This window comes from Micropterus dolomieu, linkage group LG08, assembly GCF_021292245.1.
Source record: "Micropterus dolomieu isolate WLL.071019.BEF.003 ecotype Adirondacks linkage group LG08, ASM2129224v1, whole genome shotgun sequence".
NCBI classification, from domain to species: domain Eukaryota; kingdom Metazoa; phylum Chordata; class Actinopteri; order Centrarchiformes; family Centrarchidae; genus Micropterus; species Micropterus dolomieu.
The window spans coordinates 15855355-15876138 of record NC_060157.1 but is presented as its reverse complement, the minus strand read 5'-3'; the positions used below and the strand labels follow the sequence as shown (position 1 = coordinate 15876138).

At 42.9% G+C, this 20784-nt stretch overlaps 2 protein-coding genes across 2 annotated transcripts; one reads left to right on the top strand and one right to left on the bottom strand.

The window, feature by feature from the left end:
* The first annotated feature begins 495 nt into the window (after positions 1 to 495).
* capza1b (capping actin protein of muscle Z-line subunit alpha 1b) lies at positions 496 to 5445 on the top strand. Its single transcript, XM_046056323.1, has 10 exons — positions 496 to 720; positions 2183 to 2246; positions 2382 to 2433; positions 2583 to 2646; positions 2744 to 2950; positions 3047 to 3126; positions 3308 to 3386; positions 3478 to 3549; positions 3718 to 3780; positions 3928 to 5445. The coding sequence occupies exons 1-10, from the start codon at positions 682 to 684 to the stop codon at positions 4066 to 4068; spliced, it is 861 nt and encodes a 286-aa protein (XP_045912279.1). The 5' UTR covers positions 496 to 681; the 3' UTR covers positions 4069 to 5445.
* Positions 5446 to 5536: 91 nt separating this feature from the next.
* On the bottom strand, positions 5537 to 19898 carry LOC123975132 (CTTNBP2 N-terminal-like protein). Its single transcript, XM_046056320.1, has 5 exons — positions 19790 to 19898; positions 17616 to 17723; positions 9949 to 10200; positions 9302 to 9409; positions 5537 to 8054 (listed from the first exon to the last, which is right to left on the bottom strand). The coding sequence occupies exons 1-5, from the start codon at positions 19793 to 19795 to the stop codon at positions 6762 to 6764; spliced, it is 1767 nt and encodes a 588-aa protein (XP_045912276.1). The 5' UTR covers positions 19796 to 19898; the 3' UTR covers positions 5537 to 6761.
* Positions 19899 to 20784: the final 886 nt, after the last annotated feature.

The window sequence follows — 20784 nt, the reverse complement described above, 5'->3', positions numbered from 1 at the left end:
TAGTAATTGCTGTTTTTAGTTCAAACATAATGAAAGGTAAGTCTAATTGATCCCCTGACATCTCCCTTTTCTCTAATATTTTGGGGTTCCCCATTAAGATTTTGTTTCTACACTGCCAGAACCTCCTTTGTAAGACAGTACACAATACTAGCTAAAATCAACATTAACACTTGTTGAATATTCCTGTTGCTACTTGAAAAATAAAATACAATCCCAAATGAAGTTCCCGCAATGAACCAAAATACCGAAATTTGGTATTTAATTAATGGAGAATAAGAATGAATAAGTCGCATAGAGCAATCTACAACATGGGCCAAAAACTCTGAACGTTGTCCATCAAAAAGAACAGTTTATTCACAGCCGTAACATATGTCCATGCTTTTATTTTGTAGACGTATTCCTTCTGCAACACCCAACAGGAAGCAGTGGACAAATAAAATAACTGAGCTTTTAACGCCCTCTTGCGTTGTATAACATAGTCTTTAGACAATTTTAAATTGCGCTTATGCAAAGTTATTGATTTTATTATGTGGCATTCTTTGTGAAAGCACACTCATACATGTATTTTGACAAAATCACTCTGTAGCTAGTATGCATCCAGTCTCTTCTGTGTGAATGATAACCACCCATCGCACTGTTTCTGCCAGTCAGCTGGGGTAGGTGGGGTCACAAAGAGCCAAGATGGCTGACTTTGAGGATCCGCTGTCAGAAGAAGAGAAGGTTTGAAGTCTATTTAATTCTTTGCTCTGTGCTAGTTTCACTTATTTGTAGAGAGCTATCCGTGTTTTATGTTCACATGAATTAACGGTAAGATTTGGAAAGAGAATGGCAGTTAACGTTATTGGTCACGTATCGAATTGATAAACTTGTGTTTTCAAGCTACCACTAGCTAACTAGCCAATGCTAGTTAAAGCTTGTATTTCGCGAGAGGCGAAATTAAACGCAGATAGAGGGTTTTAACTGGGACTTAAAACTTTTCATTAACGTTAGTTGTACCTAGATTAATGGAAATATACGGATCGACGCCTAAACCGTGTTGCAGTGTCCATGCAAGTCTGTAATGATTGCAGTGTGGGCTTCGTAACGTTATTCTTCTCATATAACGTTAAGGTTAGCTAGCATTAGCGGCTAACGTTACTTTGCTTTGGATTTCTGGGTCAAACAGATACAGTTGCAGCTCAAATACTTGTTAGCCTCACATGGCTTGAGATCAGGATACGGGTGCCTAACATTACAGTTGAGTCGGAGCCTGACAACCCCCGTAATACCACTGGCAGCTGGACACATTACCAGTTGGAGGCAAAGGTCAGATTATTCAGAATGACAGCCTGCAGTATTTCTGCTACAGGCGATAATTAAAATGTTCGTGTGGCCTAACGTTACAAGACAATTGCTGAACATCAACAGAGTGGTTTGAAAGCTAAGTTAGACACAAGGGTGGCGACATTTAAGAATAAAAGTCCATTGACGTTCACCGGGAAAATTGATTGCATGATTTTTACAGAGCCCTGACACATAGTCTAGACAAGCCATTTCTAATTCATTGTCCATTCTGTATTCTTCAAGCAGTTGATTGGTGCTTCTTAAAATGTGTTGATGCTTATTCTTCAATTTCAATCCAAATTACAAAAGCTTTAATTAAAATATGTAAATTATACTCTCTTAAGCTTATTATTTTTTCATAACAGATGCTGGCTGCTCTTTATGTTATTGTTGACTGACTGATTTTGTAATTGAGATGATATAAAAATTGCTAGTTCAAGCATAAAATAATAACCAAACCCACTATCCATTGCAAAACTGAAAATGCATCTTAGTTTCTATTTTAGTCTATTTAAAATGTATTTAAATGTATTTTATATTGCTCTATGTAGCTTTTATGTAAAGTACTTGCCTTGTTGAAATGTGCTGTATAAATAAACTTAATTTGCCTTGCCTTAGTATCACAGATATGGTAATACCACAATTGGATACCAGATTACTAACAAAATAGGTAGCAACTTTTTTGATTGTAGAGTTTTTGAAATTTGAGTACAGATTTGTTTTGCTTACTCAAGAGTGGGAATTATGTTAATTAGAGGTAACATAGTAGTTTATAGTGTCTCTCTTTGTACTGATTGTACAGCAAGTCATTTTATCATGATAGCTGAATTAATTGGTCGCATTTCATTTTCTTCCATAGGTTCGCATAGCGGCCAACTTTGTGACTCATGCCCCCCCGGGAGAGTTCAATGAGGTCTTCAATGGTAATAAGTAGCTGATTGTGACAAGATGCCTATGATGATAATACTGTATTTAATATAATATAATTAGCCTCTGATGATAATATTTTATTGTTACAAGATCGCTATGCAAACAGTGGTTTCTTTTTGTCTTGCTAGATGTGCGGCTTCTTCTCAACAATGACAACCTCCTCAGGGAGGGGGCGTCACAGTAAGTAACACTCAATTTACACAGATAAAAAAAAACTGAGCCTGCACATAGTGTTCTCAAAATGGTCAGTGGAAAGCATTTGTTGTAAGCATTTTGGTGTCATATTATGAATTTCTACCGTACCTTTTATGCCCAATTTGTTTGTCCAGCTCCTTTGCCCAGTACAACATGGATCAATTTACTCCTGCCAAAATAGAGGGCTATGATGAGCCGGTATGTTTCATCCTTAGGTCTTTCTTGTTTATTCCAAAAGAGCGTGAAAAAGTGTCAAATCCAGATTTTTTCAATCTTTCCTCTCCCTTCTTTATAGGTCCTGATCACAGAGCATGGTGACTTGGGTCAGGGACGTTTCCTGGACCCCCGCAACCATTTGTCGTTCCGCTTCGACCATCTAAGAAAAGAGGTGAGCGACGTGCAGCCATATGAAGGAGACACGACCCTGAGAAGCTGGAGAGATGCCTGTGATACTTCCCTTAGTGCCTACGTCAAAGAGCACTACCCTACCGGAGTCTCCACGGTAAGGTGCACAAAAATTGTGACAACTCATAATCTAAGCTATATAGACTACATTTTACCCATACTCATACTTATCCGTATTATCTGTGTGATGCAGGTATATGGGAAAACAGTTGATGGTCAGCAAACGATCATAGCCTGCATTGAGGGACATCAGTTTCAACCCAAGAACTTCTGGTATAGTGACATTCCTGCAAACAGCTGTTTAAAAGCATATCCGAATATATGTATATCTGAGTGGAAATGTTGCTGATTTTTATGATATAGCTTTACGACAAAGGTTATCTCAGTTCAATAAGGTTCCTGATGCTGCTGTCTGATTTTTAACGTAGGGCTTGTCTTCATTTGTCTAATACAGGAATGGACGCTGTAGGTCAGAGTGGAAGCTTACCATTGGTCAGTCCACTGCTCAGGTGGTGGGAGTGTTGAAGATCCAGGTAAACTGAATTCACTGTGATCATATGCATAAACAATAAATAAGTCAAGTTTCAACTCCAGGTTACTCATAAAGTTCTTCTCTGTCTCCAGGTGCACTATTATGAAGATGGGAATGTGCAGCTGGTTAGCCATAAGGAGGTAGAAGAATCAATACCAGTGAATGTAAGTAAACAAAATTATATATAAGCACTCATGCAGTTTTTAGTGTTTTAAACCTTATGTTGCCTACAGAGTATAAGACTGGCTTTGTCAGCTCCGGATATATACAGAGGAGGTCATCCATGTCTGTTAGGATAAAAGGTGATGATTATCTATGTGTTTCTGAAACAGAATGAAATCCAGACAGCCAAGGAATTTGTTGACATTATTGAGAACGCGGAAAATGATTACCAGGTAAGCTACATTATTGACTACACGTCTTATATACTAATGTTTAAAATTACAGGCGTTACTTTTACTGAAACATGCATGAAGAGACATTTAAAATAAAAACATAAACATTTTATACTTTATTTGTTTCCCTACACTTTTTGCCCTCAGACTGCAATCAGTGAGAACTACCAGACCATGTCTGACACCACCTTCAAGGCCCTGCGTCGCCAGCTGCCTGTCACACGCACTAAGATCGACTGGAATAAGATCCTAAGTTACAAAATTGGCAAGGAGATGCAGAATGCCTAGTGGAAGGTCAGGGACTGACCAGGGAGACAAACGCTCCACTGGGCCCACAACCCATCTATACATGCGCAAGGACTAACCAAAGCAAAACTATATCAGTATGGGGCAAGGAATTCAAAAAAAAAAAAAAAACACACAAAAAAAGTATAACTGAAGATTTGCAGACTGTTAGGCACAGATATCGGTCTGCTGTAAGGAAGTTGTGGTAATGGAGATAATCATGGTTTGGAGAAAGTGGTTACTTCTGGATGTGTGTTGGGAGAGAGTTGTTGGGTCAGTGTGCAGGGCTGTGCTCAGGACTGCTACGTTAAAGTAAATCTCCCCTCGGCTGTCAAAAGAATCACAGATCTCCCTAGATTCATTTACTTTATAATTATTCCAATTTCTTTTGTTAAACTGATGCAGAACTGATCACATTACAGTGGAGTACGCAGCACACTGAAAAGAACCAGGACCGCACAAGGCAGCTGATAAGAGAAATTAAGCACACCATCACATATCAGGGTTTGATTTTGGACAGGAAAATATGAATTTTGTGACAGTTTGTTTCATTGTGGTCGTCATGCATGGTGCAATTGGAAATCAGGCACATCAGTAAAATTGGGACATCGACAGGAAAATGAATAGCAGTCATCTGACATTTCAGCTGGTAGCAAGCTTACAGCATTGCTTAACTGGCAACTTAGGTATATGTTGCCAATGAAACTGAAAATATTTCTTCCTGTCATCAACATTTAGGAGTAGCATGATCCTCAGCATAGCACTGTTCCTGCACTGTAGACAGTGTTTTTCAGTCTCGTCAGGGCTGAGGGAGTGTTAACTTGTTTTCTGTTGTGCTCCGCTGATGTGTCTCCACCCATGCAAGCTACGATGACTGAAATAAGATAACAACTTCTACGCTGCTGCGTCTTTTATTGCATTCTCTGTTCTTACTTTGGCAACACCACCTCTTACGCTGTACAGCTTTTCCTTTGTGAAAGGAGAACATACTCATAGTAACCACGATTTATTTGCCAAAATCTCTTTCCTATGGTAAAGAACTCCATCCTCCCACCCATGTATGCAAATTTCTATTTTAATATGCTGGTTTATGTTGGAGGCTTAGAGTATTGCACTCCTAACTGTACTGTTTGTGTATTGGTCCATGCCGAGTGAATGCGAAGCAGTTGCCGTGTAAGGCAAGATCATATACTGTACATGTTACATGACTTCTGTAAGGTTACATGACTTCTAAGTAGGCTGACTCTGGATCGGTTACTTGTTAGCTATACTATGTGCAGTGTTCAACCCTCACACTATACGACAACTGTGTGCCGATCAGTTATAAAGTTCAAGACTGTACTGCCCCATTCTGTTGTACAAATAAATGGATTGAACATCTTGGCTAGATTGTTAATGTCGCCCACACATCTTTGCACAGCATATTCACCAAGGTTCTGACGGCTTGAACAGAAAAACGTCTAACATATTGTAAGCTTTACAGCATAGGCAATTTATTTTTAAAAAAGCACTAGATGCTGCAGGTGTTCATGATATGCAGATTTACTACTGCCAGCTGAGGGTCATTGCCCCTCACATACAAATGTGTATAAATCTACCGATTTTAAATTGATCGGCTAAAATAACTTTCAATCAATTCTTGGTTTTAAAGCCAGAAGTTTTTTTTGTAAAAACACTCTAAAACTACAACAAACATCTGATGTAGCACTGTTAGGACGAAACAAAATACTATGACTATATTTGACAGATATAAAAACAACTGTTACAGTAGCAAGATTCAAACTTTTAGTCCCCATTGTGTTCATTGATGCAGTATCCCAAAGAGTTAACGTACAGTTGTAACATAGTCCTCCTTGGTTTTGGTGAGGCAGAAATGAACCTTCCCTGAACAAAACATTTAAAATTGTAGACATAAAGTAATGTAGTACAAAGTGTGCTCTCCCATTTCACTAGATTCAGTGTATTCGTGACAAGTGTAATAGAATAAAACAGCACATGCTTGGATGTTTTTCGCCATAGTATTTACAGTATAATAATGTTTTTCATGGACTATCTCTGCAGGAACTGCATAGAAAAACATTTTACAAACTACTCACTAGATAAAAGGTGTGAAATGGTGATAGCTACATATTTTATGTACTTTAAAACTGTATATTTTAGCCCTTTTACTTGCCATATGTTTTTTTTTCCTGACAGTCTTTTTTTTTTTTTTTTTTTTTTTAAATCTAGCAGGACTGGCAATTTAAGCATTAAGGGAAAAGAAAAGGAGGGTTGTAATAAACAGGTATTCAGCTTGGCCTCTTCATATTTATGGTTGTTTTAACACCCTTAATATTTTAAAGTGAGAAAATAAACTAGATACAATCACACAAAAACACTTTAAAAAAGGAATAAAAACAGGAATGTTAATATAAATATTAAATCAAATTAAAAAAAAAAATGCATAAAATACTATATATATTTTATTTCTAATAGTTATTTTCTGATTGTTTCTCATGTTGTGGTATAGAGGTAGGAGTGCGACAAACTATTAAATGCATCTGTTTGACCCAGTCCAGCTTTGAAGTGTCTATACTACTGATTATGAGTACTATGAAGTGGGTTTAAGGGACAGCAACAATACATATTACAGTAACTGTTGATTTAGGGCTAACCCATTCTACTCATTGTAGGAGATAGTTCATATGATCTGGCCATTAGCTGCTGGAGGATAAAACCAGGTCCGGCTCCTTGGCTCCCTCCTGCTTGCTTTGTCCACAGTTCCCTGTCAGCTCTGGGAAGAGGCTGGTCCGAGCAGAGTGACTTGGGGAGCCTGGAGTTGGACTCACGCCTGGCTTCTTGGGAGGGATCGGAGGAGGGTAGCTCCTCTCTGAGCGAGGAGTGAGGGGGGAGCGGATGCCCGGAGATAGTGGCCCTGAAGAAGGTGACTTCCCCCCTGTAGGAGATGCTGTTACGTTGCGGTAGTCTGTACCAAACGGGGAGCTGCTGATCGGCGTCAGCTTGACACCGGCCTGCTGGCTGGTGAAGCGGGACAGCACCTGAGTGACTGTGTTGCGGGCCAGCTGCTTAGCAGTGGTGTGCTCTGGTGGGAGAGGGATGGAAGAGGTGGTTGGCGAGAGGTCCCTTGGGGAAAGAGGGCCCCCGTGCTGCTGCTGCTCCAGCTCGGCCTGGCTCTGGAACTTGTGCCTGGCGGCCTGGAATCGCTGGTTGACCCCGGCCTGGTAGGAGGACTGGTGGAAGCCCGGACTGCCCAGACGCTTGGCAAGAACAGGGGAGGAAATGGGAGAAGAGGAGAGGGAAGAAGAGGCTGTACTGGAGGGAGACTGTGGATGAGGGTGAGGATGAGGGTGAAGAGGGGATTGCAAAAGTGCGCCTTCCCCATTCTCCACCACCCCTCCATTTTCTGCTCCCCTCCCTTCCTGTGTCATTTCTGTCTCTTTAGGAGCGTGATAGCCATTGATCTTTGACAATGAGGTGGATTTTGGAGATATCTTTCCATCTGGCTCAGTCTGAACAGATGTGGACACCACCATCATCTTGGAAAGCGGCTCTTTCACTTCTGTCGCAGCCTCCTTCACCTCTTCTTTACCTCCTCCAGTTTCGACCAACCTCTTCCTCAGCTCCTCCAGCTGCCTCTCGAGCTCCCTACTCCTCTCCTCCTCTCTGCCGATCCTGGCCCTCATCTGCTGCCGTTCGGCGTCAAACTCAGCCAGCTGCCTCTCAGACCTGGCCTCCAGCTGGGCTGCCCTGCTCTTCTCATCTTCGAGAACCCGCCGGAGCTTCTCCAGCGCGCTGGTCTCCTCTTGGAGCAAGGTGCGAAGTTGGGAGACCTTCTGGGCCTCCTCCTGAGCCAGGCCGCTGGCTTTCTGGAGCTCCAGAGTCAGAGTTGAGGAGAGCTGCTGCTGCTGGGACAGGGACTCCTCCGCCCGGCTCACCGCCTGTACTTGTTCCTTCTCTAACCTCCGCACCGTTGTACGCTCAGCTTCCAACTAGAAAGAGAGGGGGACAGGTGTAGGAGTCAAGGCAAGGCAACTTTTCCATGTTTGACCACAAGGAGGCACAAGAACACTGCTTTGTTACATTAGACTCAACAGATGAGAAATTTTACCCTTTTTTTAAAAATATAAAATAAAACTTTCGCAATAAAACATTTGGATATGTATTTTGCATCAAACCCATTCTAACTGTATGCTATTATTGAGTAGGCAGCAACTGAGTGTATTTTTTTTTAAACAAATGTTCAAATAGACCTTATTAGTCTGTCTATTTTAGGCCAGTCACATTCATGATACTGGCTCCATTGACTTCATCACCAGTAAATAGAAGTGGTAAAAATGAGTTTCTAAATGGCCGAACTTCTTTGGAGGTGATCAATTCCTGTTTCGCTCCCAAATTTCTTGTCCCTACCCACACATCGTCTAACAAACCGCAACTGAATTAGATTTCATTTCAGAGTCAGGGGCGAAAGAGAAAGACGCGATTGCTCATGTTTTGCCTTGTTAAAGAATGATCCTCTTGTGGGGCGTGTTTATGGGAAGTTCAGTTTGCCATGATGTCATTAAAGGGTGACTGTGCTGCTTAAAAGCTTTGATGAGTAATACAGGGAAATGGGAGACGATGAAATACAAACTGGTGTATATGATTTGTGTACGAAAAAAAACCCAACAACACAGGCAGGAAAGCCTGAGGAAGAGAGGGAGACACTCAGGAAACTTTTCTTACATAAGGCCCTTGGGGCAAAGTTTATGTAGTGGCTGATTGTGTGCTCACAGTGTGTGTGCGCGCCACGAGCTGACCTTGCATTAGACATGGACATCCATTATCTCAGATTTCCTGAGGCCGTGAAGCCCCATGGCGGCTGGACAACTTAACAATGGCCTCTTCCCCCCTGTGTTTCCTATGGAACAGCCCTGTGCTTGTGCGTACGGGTGCCTGTGTGTCTGTAGTTTAACAGGGCAAGCCCTCTCCACCCTGCTGAGGTACACAATAGTACCGCACTGATGCTTCCCTGCTCTGTTGCTGGGTTTTACATCACAGTTACCACTATGAAGGACACTGTGCAGACAGGGAGAGGAGAGACAAAAGAGGAGGAGGCAGGGAAGGGAAGCAGAAATATCTCTTCCACCAGATGTGTCCGTCTATCAGCAAGTGGGAATTGTGAGCGCCAGTTTTTGCTGAGACTGTCTTTACCAAACACAGACAGACACACACACTTTGTATCTTTTACATGTCATACCTGTTGCAGCAGTTTGTCTTTTTCTGTCTGCAGCATGAAGGTGAAATCATCACTGTGCGCGGACTCCTGGGCACGCTGTCGTTTCTCCTCTTCCAGATCAGCTATCACCTATCAAACACACAGCCTGATGAAACAACTGCATGACATGACACGCAGACGGCTGTCTTGTTGCAGGATTCAGTGCATGCATTTGACACCATTCTCAAACTAGCTAATCCCCTTTCTATGCCTCCCCCCCAACCACACACACAGCGTTACCTCCTATTCATTACAAGGTTTTGTCAGTTTCATCAACTTCACTCATAGACAGTCTATACGGTTGAGTGTTTATGAACGCCATAAACATTCAGACCTTGAGCTCTGCTGTGATAAAGCTCTACACTGTCACTCCTAAACCTTGTGTATGCGGCTGCTTTGTCTGCCACACTCCCCCAAATCAAGTATACAAGAGAAACATGGAGAAAAATAGATGAGCGCACACACACACACACACACACACACACTATTGTACAAGTGTGACGCTGGCTGGGTGCTCGGATGATTGCAACACTGTCCGGACATGCAAGCCTGAAATGCGGTCGGACGAGCTTGAGACCTCAATGAATGTGTGAGAGTGTGCATTCCCGACTGTTCACGAGTACTCTTACCCTCCTGTGTCTGCTCTCAGCGGCAGCCAACTGTCCCATCATCCTCTCCTGCATCCTCTTGCAGTGAGCCATGACCAGTTTAAGCACAGCCAGAGGGTTTGGGCCCACCGCCCGGCCCTGCAGGTGTGCGTGAGGCTCGACGAGCGTGTTCTGGCGCTCCTCGGACTCGCTGTCTCGCTGCAGGGCCAGAAATGGATCGCTGAGGTCGTACTGGCCATAACGTTCCTGGACGAAAGAGTCTCTGTGCTGCGCCTGATGACAGACAAACAAATAGCACACATGTAATTGCACTTTTAAACTGGTCCATTATCTTATATGTTAAACTTAAAAAGAAATGAATCTTTGAAATCTATTTTATCAAACGATGAAGCGCCCAAATACACATATGCATACACACATGTAGCTCTGTAGGCAACCAAGTGGTAATGAGACAGCAGGTGTTAGATTAAATCTACCCAAGAGCTGCATATGCCTTTAATGTCTATCTGTGGAATATACAGGAGGAAAACATGAAATCCATGTACATGTTCAGTCTTGAAAAAATGTGCAGAAAAAATATGTAGTATGTTTGTGTATGTCATCACATGGATTTGATAGGATGAGGTCTATCCACACTGCAGCACAGGAAAAAATAAAGTGTTCAAATGAGGCCCAACTGCCAGTACAAAGGAAAAAACAAAGTAACTCATTACAAACATTCTGTACATAAGCACGCACATGAGCACGTGAACAAGAGAAGATTAACTTTTCAGGTAATACATTTAGGAATTCATAGCACCGTCAAACAGACTCGGTAGGGAGTGTGTGTGTCAAGTGTGTGCAGGGAATCTGTGTGGAGTGATGTTACTGTCAGTGTGAACACAAGCAGATGGTCTCTCCCCTCAACCCCGAACACAAAGAGGTGAGGCACAGCTGTCCAACCCCTAACAGGGGCAGATGTTAACTCCTCCCCAGGGATGCAGGGGTGACAGACCCCAGCCATGAAATCACACACACAGAGCTGTTTCTAATGAAGAGGTTACTTAGATTATACCTAAACCAAAATAATTGAATAAAAAGTGATAGCGCACTTGTTCAAGGGCAAAGAACGAGATCCCGGGGCGATCAAAATATTGCAAGAAGCTTAACTAATTTGAACTTACCATAAACTAAACAGGCTGGAATGACAAGAAATTCAGTGAAGTGTGATAGGGTCTTGCTGACCTCAGTCTGGGTGCCCCTGATATGTCGTCAGGAGGTGTCATTAGCTACATACAGTGAGGAGGTTTGAGTTCTGGAGGCATGCAAGGTCAGCTCATGGGGGCTAGTGATGTAAGCACATGCCACAGAGTTTACGCCACGTGCCTTTGGGGACACCCGTCGCTGTCTCCCCCTGGTGTCCTCATCAGACATCCCCTTCATCATGCCCCCCCCCTGCCCAAACATGCATTGCATAGTGTCCTCTGCCAACTCATTGCTCTCTCCTTCCGCCTGTCTGTCAGCCTGTTTTTCTCACATGCTTTCACACACACACACACACACACACACACACACACACACCCTGAGGGCATAATTAAGGAGGCTGTATTTGAGTCTCTTTCTCTGGCTGGACAAAGAATGTGGCCCTCAGTGAAGCGATTACAGGACTCCAACAAAGACACTGTCTCAGTGCCTTCAGTCTCATGCATCGTCTCCATGTCTGACCCAGTAGGCTTCAGTGTGTGAGAGTAGGCACCAGTGTGTATGTGTGTGTAGTATGTCTGTGTCTCTTTCCCCCATATTTATATGAATATAAATGTGTGTAAGCGATTGTGTGTATGTTTACCTGTGACTGTTTGTGCATTTGTTTTGGTGCTGGGCTTTGGAATAAAGCTGTAAAGCTTCCTCATCTAGCAGGAGACAAAACTGTTTAAACAGACCATTAAGGGCCGGGCTGAGATTGGATTGTGTGTGTAGCAGTCCTAGCCCAGGGTCTGGTCTCCCGTGGTTTTTCCTGGGATAGTTCTGATCATAATGACAGGGTGTGCTTTCCTTTATGAGAGGGCACAACAAGCAAACCCTCTCTGCTCAACTACTGATGACAAATGTCTCTACAACTAAGCTATGGGAAGGGATACATTATATGCTATTAATATACTTTTCGTCCACCTATTTCATAATCAATAATTATGTTTCTGAATTTGCATCAAGTATGTAAGAATTCCTCTCCAATTTCATGCAGTGTTGTAGCTACTGAAACAGTTGGGCTACAGCTTGTTTGAGTGGTGCCTGTATTCTCTAATGCGCTCTCGCAGCTGTAACAAGGTGTGAAAGACAACCTGATGCCTTTCACCTGGAAAAAATTCAGTCAGTTACCTACAGCCAGATCCAGGGAGTCCTGTTTACATCTCTAAATGGTTTAGCCCTTAATCTGACTACCAGATAATACTCCGGGTGAAAGAAAAACCTAATTGCTATCAAAATGAGGGTAGCATTGTATCTATATACGTGTGCACCTCTGAGCATGCAGCTGGCATATGTTTGCCTGAGTGTGTGTGCACTATGCGGCATGAGGTTCCTAGCATGACTGGCTGTCTCCGGGGAAACATCTCAAATCTTGAAGCTTTGCAGTGGGGGTTATGGGGAAAAAAGTATGCATTCCTGGTGAATTAGTCTGCTCTTCAGAAGCAGAACCGGCACACAGAGACAAAAGGACAGCAGGACCAGACCTGTCAGATATGAAAAGCTTCTTTCAAGGTACTTAAGGAGTCCCAGGCAAGCGTCTTTGCAACAAGACGGAAGAGGCCAATGCATCAGGATGTGCCAACATTTTTACAGCCAAATACACTGTACAAGTTTGTTTTGCAGTTCCGTTCTGTTATTTCAAACCAATGAAAGTTGTTTATTCATCTGGAATCTTGATTATTAACCTGCAGTGCAAGAAAAACACAGTGTCAGGTAAATGACTAAGAGTGGAAAAGGAGACAGGCTAAAGATGATTAATGTTGACCAAAGAACAAGGAGAACAAAAGGAGGACAGTAGGTCAACTGCAGACCCTCTAGGGTCGGATTCTGTTCAGATTTGTCTCTGGCTGCTGTGTTTTCTTGGATGAGGAAGCAAGTAATGCAGTTTATGTCCTGGGGAGTGGACAAACTTCTCTGCTCTACTTAGTAGTGGAGAAGGATAGTTAATGGATAACTTCTCAGTCATGTTGATGAGCCCTGGCAGGTGAGAGGTATCAATCCACTGGCAGTCACATCTGATTTAACAGAGCTAGTGAGGCTGCAAACTCAAACAGACACAAAGGGCTCAGACCCATTTTGTTGTGTAGTGGTCATTAGAACATAAAGACATTACAGCAAACTCTGCTGAGGAAACTCGTAGTAAATGTAAAATGGGAAAGAGAGACCGTTTCCGTGGCTACAAACGAAATAAATGCTACTGCTTGCATAACCTATCAATCAATTCCTGATAAAATGTTGTAGAGACTCTCTCTACACACCAAGTTCAATATTCACTCTTCTTTTGGCTAAAATATATCAAGCATTAGCTTTCTTCCCCAGCTAACCAGCTAATAAGCTTACTTTGCCAGTCGGTGATAAGCAGTTAGCACACCGTAGGTATTGTTAAGAGTCTGTGCTTTGCAAAAAGCAACCACCAGCTGCTGCTGGACATGGGCTTGGTGAGAGCAAGGAGACTGTAAAACCAAACAATAATTTTAAAGATGCTACAGAAAAAGACTTAAAGAGGCTTTGGAGTGCTAGCAAGTTGCCTGAAAATTCTCTGTAGGTTTGTCACTGAGGAGCTTTATGCCCTGACATCTCTTCAGACATGGCCAGGATGAGAACATTTGTCACAGGTGTACTGCAGTTACTGAGATTGTCCAGAATGTCCTCTGAGGTTATTCATTATTGGAGAAGAATAACTGGTGAGTCTCTTGTTCACTAAAAACTAAAACTAGGTTTATGTTATGTATATGGAAAGCCATCAGTTTTTAAAAACACACCATTTAGCATCATTATCGTTACTCTGATTTGTTGGCCCAGATGATGCTGACGAAAGCTTCAAACGCTACACTGGCAATGTGGGAAGTAGGTGAGGGATCATGCCATTGTTGCAAGGTAGCACAAAGGTAGTGCAGTGATTTTCCCAACATTGGTCACATACACTTGGGGTATATAAGAATTATTTGATGGTACAAATTGTAAGGGTACAAAAATGAACTTGTAAGATAGGGTGAACGTAATTGACTCATATAGGGTTACCTGTCCCAGTGACATGCTTTCGTAAGATAGAGAGAGCGAGATGTGAGAAGTGTTTACTTTCTGAAGTGTGAGCTAAGGTGTGTGCTTAAGACTTGAGCTGTATCCTCCACACCTCCCACCCACACATTAACCACAGATGGCACCAAGATAATTGGGAAGACGCCAAAAGAAAACCTCATTTTACTTTATGGGCCGTGCAATGAGAGACCACTTCCAAGTAATGTTTAACCACCTCAGATGCTATCATCAGTAGTTAGTAAGGAAACATGGAAGCAGGTGCTCTCACCCTTTGGTCGGGCATTGCTTTTTGGAGAAGCACAACATATCATTATGTGGAACAAGGAAGTGCTCCGGGATTTCTTGAAACGGAGTCAAAAATGAAGCTGAATTCATTCATTGATGCTGACACAAACACAAACTTCAGTGAGAACGCTGTGATTTTTCTTATGACAGACTGGCTGTTGCCATGGTTTGGTCTGACCTCATATATATTATTATCATTTTATTTGTGCCAGGCAAATACTCTCCTGTTCAGAGCAAATAGTGAAGGGTGGAGTTCATTACCATCGCAGATATGAACCTATATTGTCTAGCTGTGTCTACGGATAAGAAAGGCTGCCATAAAAAGGCACCCTTTAGGGTGACACCCTAAGCCTCTCACATGGGCTAAGTTTTGCTGTGATTTGTGTATAATGTGCGGTGATGTAAGTGTGTTTTTGTACACCCCCGTAAAGCAAGAAGGTAGCATCAAGTACTTTGAGGTCATCTGGGCATTTTCAGGTCAGGGAGCTTTCATCTCGCAGATACCTCAGGTTCAGGCTGTTGATAATCTAAGCACTTCACTGACATCACAGGCCAGTGTGCATTACACTCTTATATTAAGGTATTGCTTTGCTTTTAATGGCACCTTCTGCTCTTTTTTATCGTATTACCTATCTTGACAACATGCCCACATTTGGGCTGTGATTCTTGCAGTGTTATAGAATATACAATCTTATCTGAACAGCACACTCTAGCCGGGCCCCATTGTTTTTACGGCGTCAGGAAAACATGTCAGCCTGCAGAAATAGACAAAGCATTTTAGGATTACAGGATATGACGTCACATGAAAAACAAAAATGGGCCCTGCCGAGGATGACTGCAACATTTTAACCACGCAAACATGGTGGCCTGCGTCAACAAAAACTGTTAAATCCACTGTCAAACAGCAGTATTTGTTTCAAAGCCACAGGCACCAGAGTCTTAACAAAACGTCACTGAGTACTTAGGAGGCAGGTGTGGAAGTCACGGCTCTCACCTAGGTCTGTTCATGTCTTTTACTGGCATTCCTTTGAGCTACTGAGAATTTGCTCTATGCTGGTTTCATGCCACTTATGCCCGACAGAGATAAGATAATAATAGCATTAGTTCCCGTATAGATATCGACAATCATCAACTCATAAGATGCGCCACTCCTGCTGGAATGCAGGACCTGCTTCTGGTGTCATGTTCTCAGGAATGTTCCCTCTGGTAAAACTGCCTATCTTAGTGATGAGAGCTAAAAACAGCACAACCCAGAATCTGAAGAGACAAGTCCCAAAGGTAAAACCATCTTAAAAAGTAAGCAAATACTGATACGGTTCCGAGTAATCAGGGGTTTTGGGTGAAGGAAGGGTTAAAAAGGCGTCTGAATGCGGTTGTCAAGAGCAATCTACAGGCATCCCAAGTACTGCTGCTGAGAGGAGAAAATATTTAAAGCTGGAGAAGAGGGAGGGGGTTTGAGAGCCTCTTTTTCCTTCTCAACCATCCGCACACGCAAGTAAACATTACTGGCACACATTGAGTTTGGTTAAGGTGGCATGTTAGCTGACAACACTGAGAAGAGAACAGTTTTTATGGCACAGCAACATACATCAAAAAATCACAGTGGGAAAATGAAAGGCAAAGAAAAACACCCTTCCTGGGTGTCAAATCAATGCACAGACACAGAGCTCAATATCGGACACATTAGCCTAGCTAAAATGGTGTACAGGCCCCCAGTGAGAACAAGGGAAGTCAGTGATTTGAGCCTACAACTCTGTACATCCTCTCCGCAGTAAACACTGCAGCCTCTAACTGACCCACCAGAGACCACCAGCGTGTGTGTGTGTGTGCGCTTGAGTGTGAGTGTGAGTGAGTGGGAAGATAGGGCATGGGTCATAGTCAAACATGAAAGACTCCCACCAAAATGTGAGGAAAGGAGGGAGAGGGGAAAAAAGCAGTATAGTTTAGAGATATAGAAAGAGGAATAAGTACAGACAACAAGGCGACTGTACATTTCTCCTAAGGGGATGACTGTGTGCGTGTGCGTCGGGTTTCGAGTCGAACCCTGCATGCGTCAGATCTGGACAGCTGCCACTGAAGATGCATCTGAGCCGGTGTGGTTAGAACGGCTTACCCTCAGGCCCTGGCACTAAGATTCTCTCATGATTACAGTCTCACTTACTCACTTTCTAGATTAACTTCACTATCAAGGCCGGTTTATTAGTACAAGACAGTCATGTTTGCTACTTGCTACTCACCAAAACCTCAATCACTACTTCAGACAATTAGTCGAGCATTCAGGGCAGCTTCGTTCACGCATTGGAGCAGCTGCTGTGGTCAAGCAGCCAGGGGCATGGAGAGAGCCAACCAGACTAGACTGCGAAGCATTGTAGCTTAAGGAAAGCTATATTCTTGAGTGAATGAGCTGGACAAAACCCAGGATTTAAGGCAAAAATGTCACATCTGCAATGTGATTGTAATGTCTGAGGTGCCGTTCACAATGTGTGCTTCAAGTTGTTCAAGAGAATCTCTAAGCATTCAGAGGTCGCCTGAGAGGCCTGTGTCCACATATTAAGTGCACTGTTAATGCAAATTCATCTCTGATTGCCTTGAAAGACTGCCCAGTCACCATTATAGTCTGTGTTTAGGGTTTAGAACACACACTTGGATACAGCTGATTCGCCAGAGCCGAAAAACTCTCACAAGGGTTTGAAGTATACACCCGAGGCAAGGTCCCAAATAAGGCAAATTATATATATATATATATATATATATATATATATATTTTAATTAAAATAAAAGGTGAAAACGAGAAACACATTTACAACACTGGTCTGACCAGCAATAATGTTGGTGCTCTGGTGGAACGAAAGAATGGCTCCTGTGCCATTGTCTTTACTAGTTCGGTTTCCTTAGCTTCCTGTTTACACATCCCCTCCCTGTTGGCTCACATTCTTTTTTGGGACTGTAATGCTGAAACAGGTTCATTTTAGTCTACGGATGTCTTCAGTAAAGAAAGTGCTTTATTCTAGAGGTCGCTAAGATGGCTGTAATATTATTTATCAGTTATAATTATATGTATGCTCCTAAGTCTGTGTGAGGTGTCCCACGATGTGTATGACAAGAGTCCATAGCGTATGAGTATGCAGTGGCCAACTCACCCTGAGGGCATGTATGACCACATCCTGGGCTTCCAGCTCTCCCTCCAAAATGCTGAGGAGAGTTAGCAGCTCTGCTCTGCTTAGAGCCTCCACATTCATCTTCTCATCCTGGAGAGAGAGAGAGAGAGAGAGAAATATTTTGCAGCTTGTCTGAGTGTATTTTTTAAGTGAGTGGCACAGAGCTGATACAAGATGGGGGGGGGGGGGGGGGGGGGGGGGGTCCCATCTGCAGCCTCACTAGGTTGTGCTCAGGGTTATAAACAGGAAGTCATTAGCATATCTGCATGTTAAGTTCCTGAGGGACTGAGGACAGTTGTCTATGCTGTTCAGTCCCCACTGTCCACTGCGAAGCTTCAGGGTACTCCAAATACTATACAAATAATGTTTGAGACAACGCATTTGGCGGACATGTTTAAGGTATTAGCCATCCCGCACTCCATCCACTGCATCCTGTGATTCATCAGCTGCGTTCAGTCCAGTCATAGGGGTCCAGACATAACACACTTCACACAGGTTAGATCATCCTTGAAATTAAGAGGAAGACAAAACACAGTTGCCGTCATCTTTTAAAGTAGGGGTGAAGTCGCTTTCAGGTATTTATCCATGTCTTATAATAAGCATGGCTGCCCCTCAGAGTGTTCGTTGTGTGTTTGACATGGTTTTGTGCCACCTGTGTGAAGCCAGATGTCAGAAGCTATAATGAGTAGCCTGTTTCTTACACCTCACATCGTACACACACACACACACACACACACACACACACACACACACACACACACGGTTCTTCTTCTAATAGAGTGATTAACATAATTCTTGCCAAAGAAGTTAGTGGTGTGGTGATGGAGAACACTGTCTATCATGTGGGTACCCAAATCAACTGAGATTGAGATCTCCTCTCTGCAAAGGACATAGCATATGTTTTGTTTGTTTTTTAACCATTGTTTATGCTCGTCAAACCATTCAGTGACCCCTGAGCTCATATGGAAGCATCAGTGTTTGTTGGGTGTTTCCCAGTTTTTCCACTCATTGGTTTTAGTTTTTCCTGAGTTAGTCACTCGCCTGTATTAAAAGTGAAAGCAACTGTTCCTGTCTTTGCATTAAACACACTATCTTCCCCGCCAGAGAGAGAAGGTTGAATCTCTCAAGTGCACTGTTTACTTTCTTGCAGCAGCGCCCCAGAATATTCACTGTCTCTCCAAAATTCCTTGGTGAACCATGTGGCTCGCCGCACAATCACAGCAATGCACCAAACTGTGAACCCGATATCTGTAAATCAGGCTTCCATGGAAAATCCTTCCAGCATTCCAGGGATGGCCACACCACGGGGATCTTCACTCAAGAGTAAACCCCTGAATCCCACTCTGTGGCCCTGCATGGTTTCAAGTGGCAGTGTTGCAGTTTGTGACGTTCATGCAAGTCAACAAATGATGATCAAGTCAATACAGAAGCCTACAGCAACTAATTTGACACCAAGTCTGCAGAGTGTCAAAATGCCTAGTCTAAACCTGTGTCTGCGCATGTGTGTGCTGTTTTTCTGCTTCTATTTTCCCCACTTTTTCCCACGTTTGGGTTAAACTTCACCCGTCCTGGCCTGAGACACCAGGAAGGATCTGTGCTCATGTGCTCAACGTGCAGGGCACACAGCTCAGTGTGTGCTTCGCAGTGGTCGCAGTGGTTGCTGAGGAACAGCAGAGGATCCACCTGCCGTTCTGGGCCTTTGTCTGACACAAGGGACTGTTATTATTTTCCGTGTTGCCAACATTCAGTTCAATTGCTAAGTGTTACAGACATCACAAAAACACACCAAATTAGTCATTATCTTTATAGATTGCCTGAAGTGAAAATGGTAAAATCAATACTGCATCAATATTACTGAAGTACTCACACCCATTAGCCTGAAAATGAACTCAACCCCTGGATCTCATCGATTGTTACTCCTATTATCTATCTAGATTTTGACATTAAGATTTAGCCCTACATGTTTTGCAACTGTGAAGTTCCACTTAACCAGAAATGGCAAAGCCTCACACAGTAACGTTACAAGCAAATATATCAGATTGGTTCGGGGAGCTGTCTATGTACTTTAGCGTTTTGCTTTCTTACTAAAAAAGCCCGACCACATTTGTAGACAGGATTTCTGGAAGCTAGTGGCAAATGTTTCCGTCTCAACATACCTTCATGCGCTCTGTTCTGGCCGCATTAATTGTTGTCCAAATCCCAAAATGAGGGTTCACCACAGCATGAATCAAAGAACTCCACTGTCACAGGCGCTCTCGCTCTGAGGCGAGTGCGAACAACGGACGTTCAATAACGAGGCCGCCAGCCAATCAAAGGGGCGTAGTGCAACAATCTGACCAATGGATGGCGGGGATTTTGTTTGGGGGCGGGGACACGGGCGTTCCCGGTTCTGTGGGATAAACCTCTTTGTTTCGGACGTCCAGTGTTGATTTCTGCTCACTCCTGAATTTATTCAAGTGTTTGCAGATTTGGCCTAATAATGACACAGTATAAGCGCATCTTTACTAGTTATGATAGGCAGTTTCTAAGTTTTAAGCGTAGCAGCGCACGCCAACTGTGAATTTTGTCATATCGTAATCTAGACGCCACAATAAAATACAAATTTGATTCGTTTTCTGTGTGCTCCTGCACAGACAATCCGTAAACATATCTTGAAAACTCACAGAGCAGGTTATTTTCCCAAATTCCCTTCAAATTGACGCCTCATGGGGAAGAGGACTTGCATCCTCTCACACGGTGTTTCAACTCCCCCTAATGGCTAAATGACAGTATAGCAACACTATGACTTGATGTCTGCTGTGGAAATTACCATATCGTGTGGATCCTACTGTCGGTGTGAGCATACTTTAGGCATTTTAAACGTGTCTTAGAAGATTTCAGCATGTTTCCAGTTTAGTGTCTTCCAACTTTTAGAACATATCGGAAATCAAGATTTAAAATAGTGAAGTAGCAAGTTCCATTTTCCTCAAACAATCAGCCCCTGTAAACAATGTCCAAACATTTCAAAGTAGGCCACTTATTCAGTGAAATAGAATAGAGAGAGGGTAAGTACTGAATAGTCTAGTTCTTTATCTCTCCTTCTTTTGTTGCTCTACTATGTTACCTTTTTATAGATCAGGCCTTGCTGAAAAGTTGGAACAGAAACCTGATA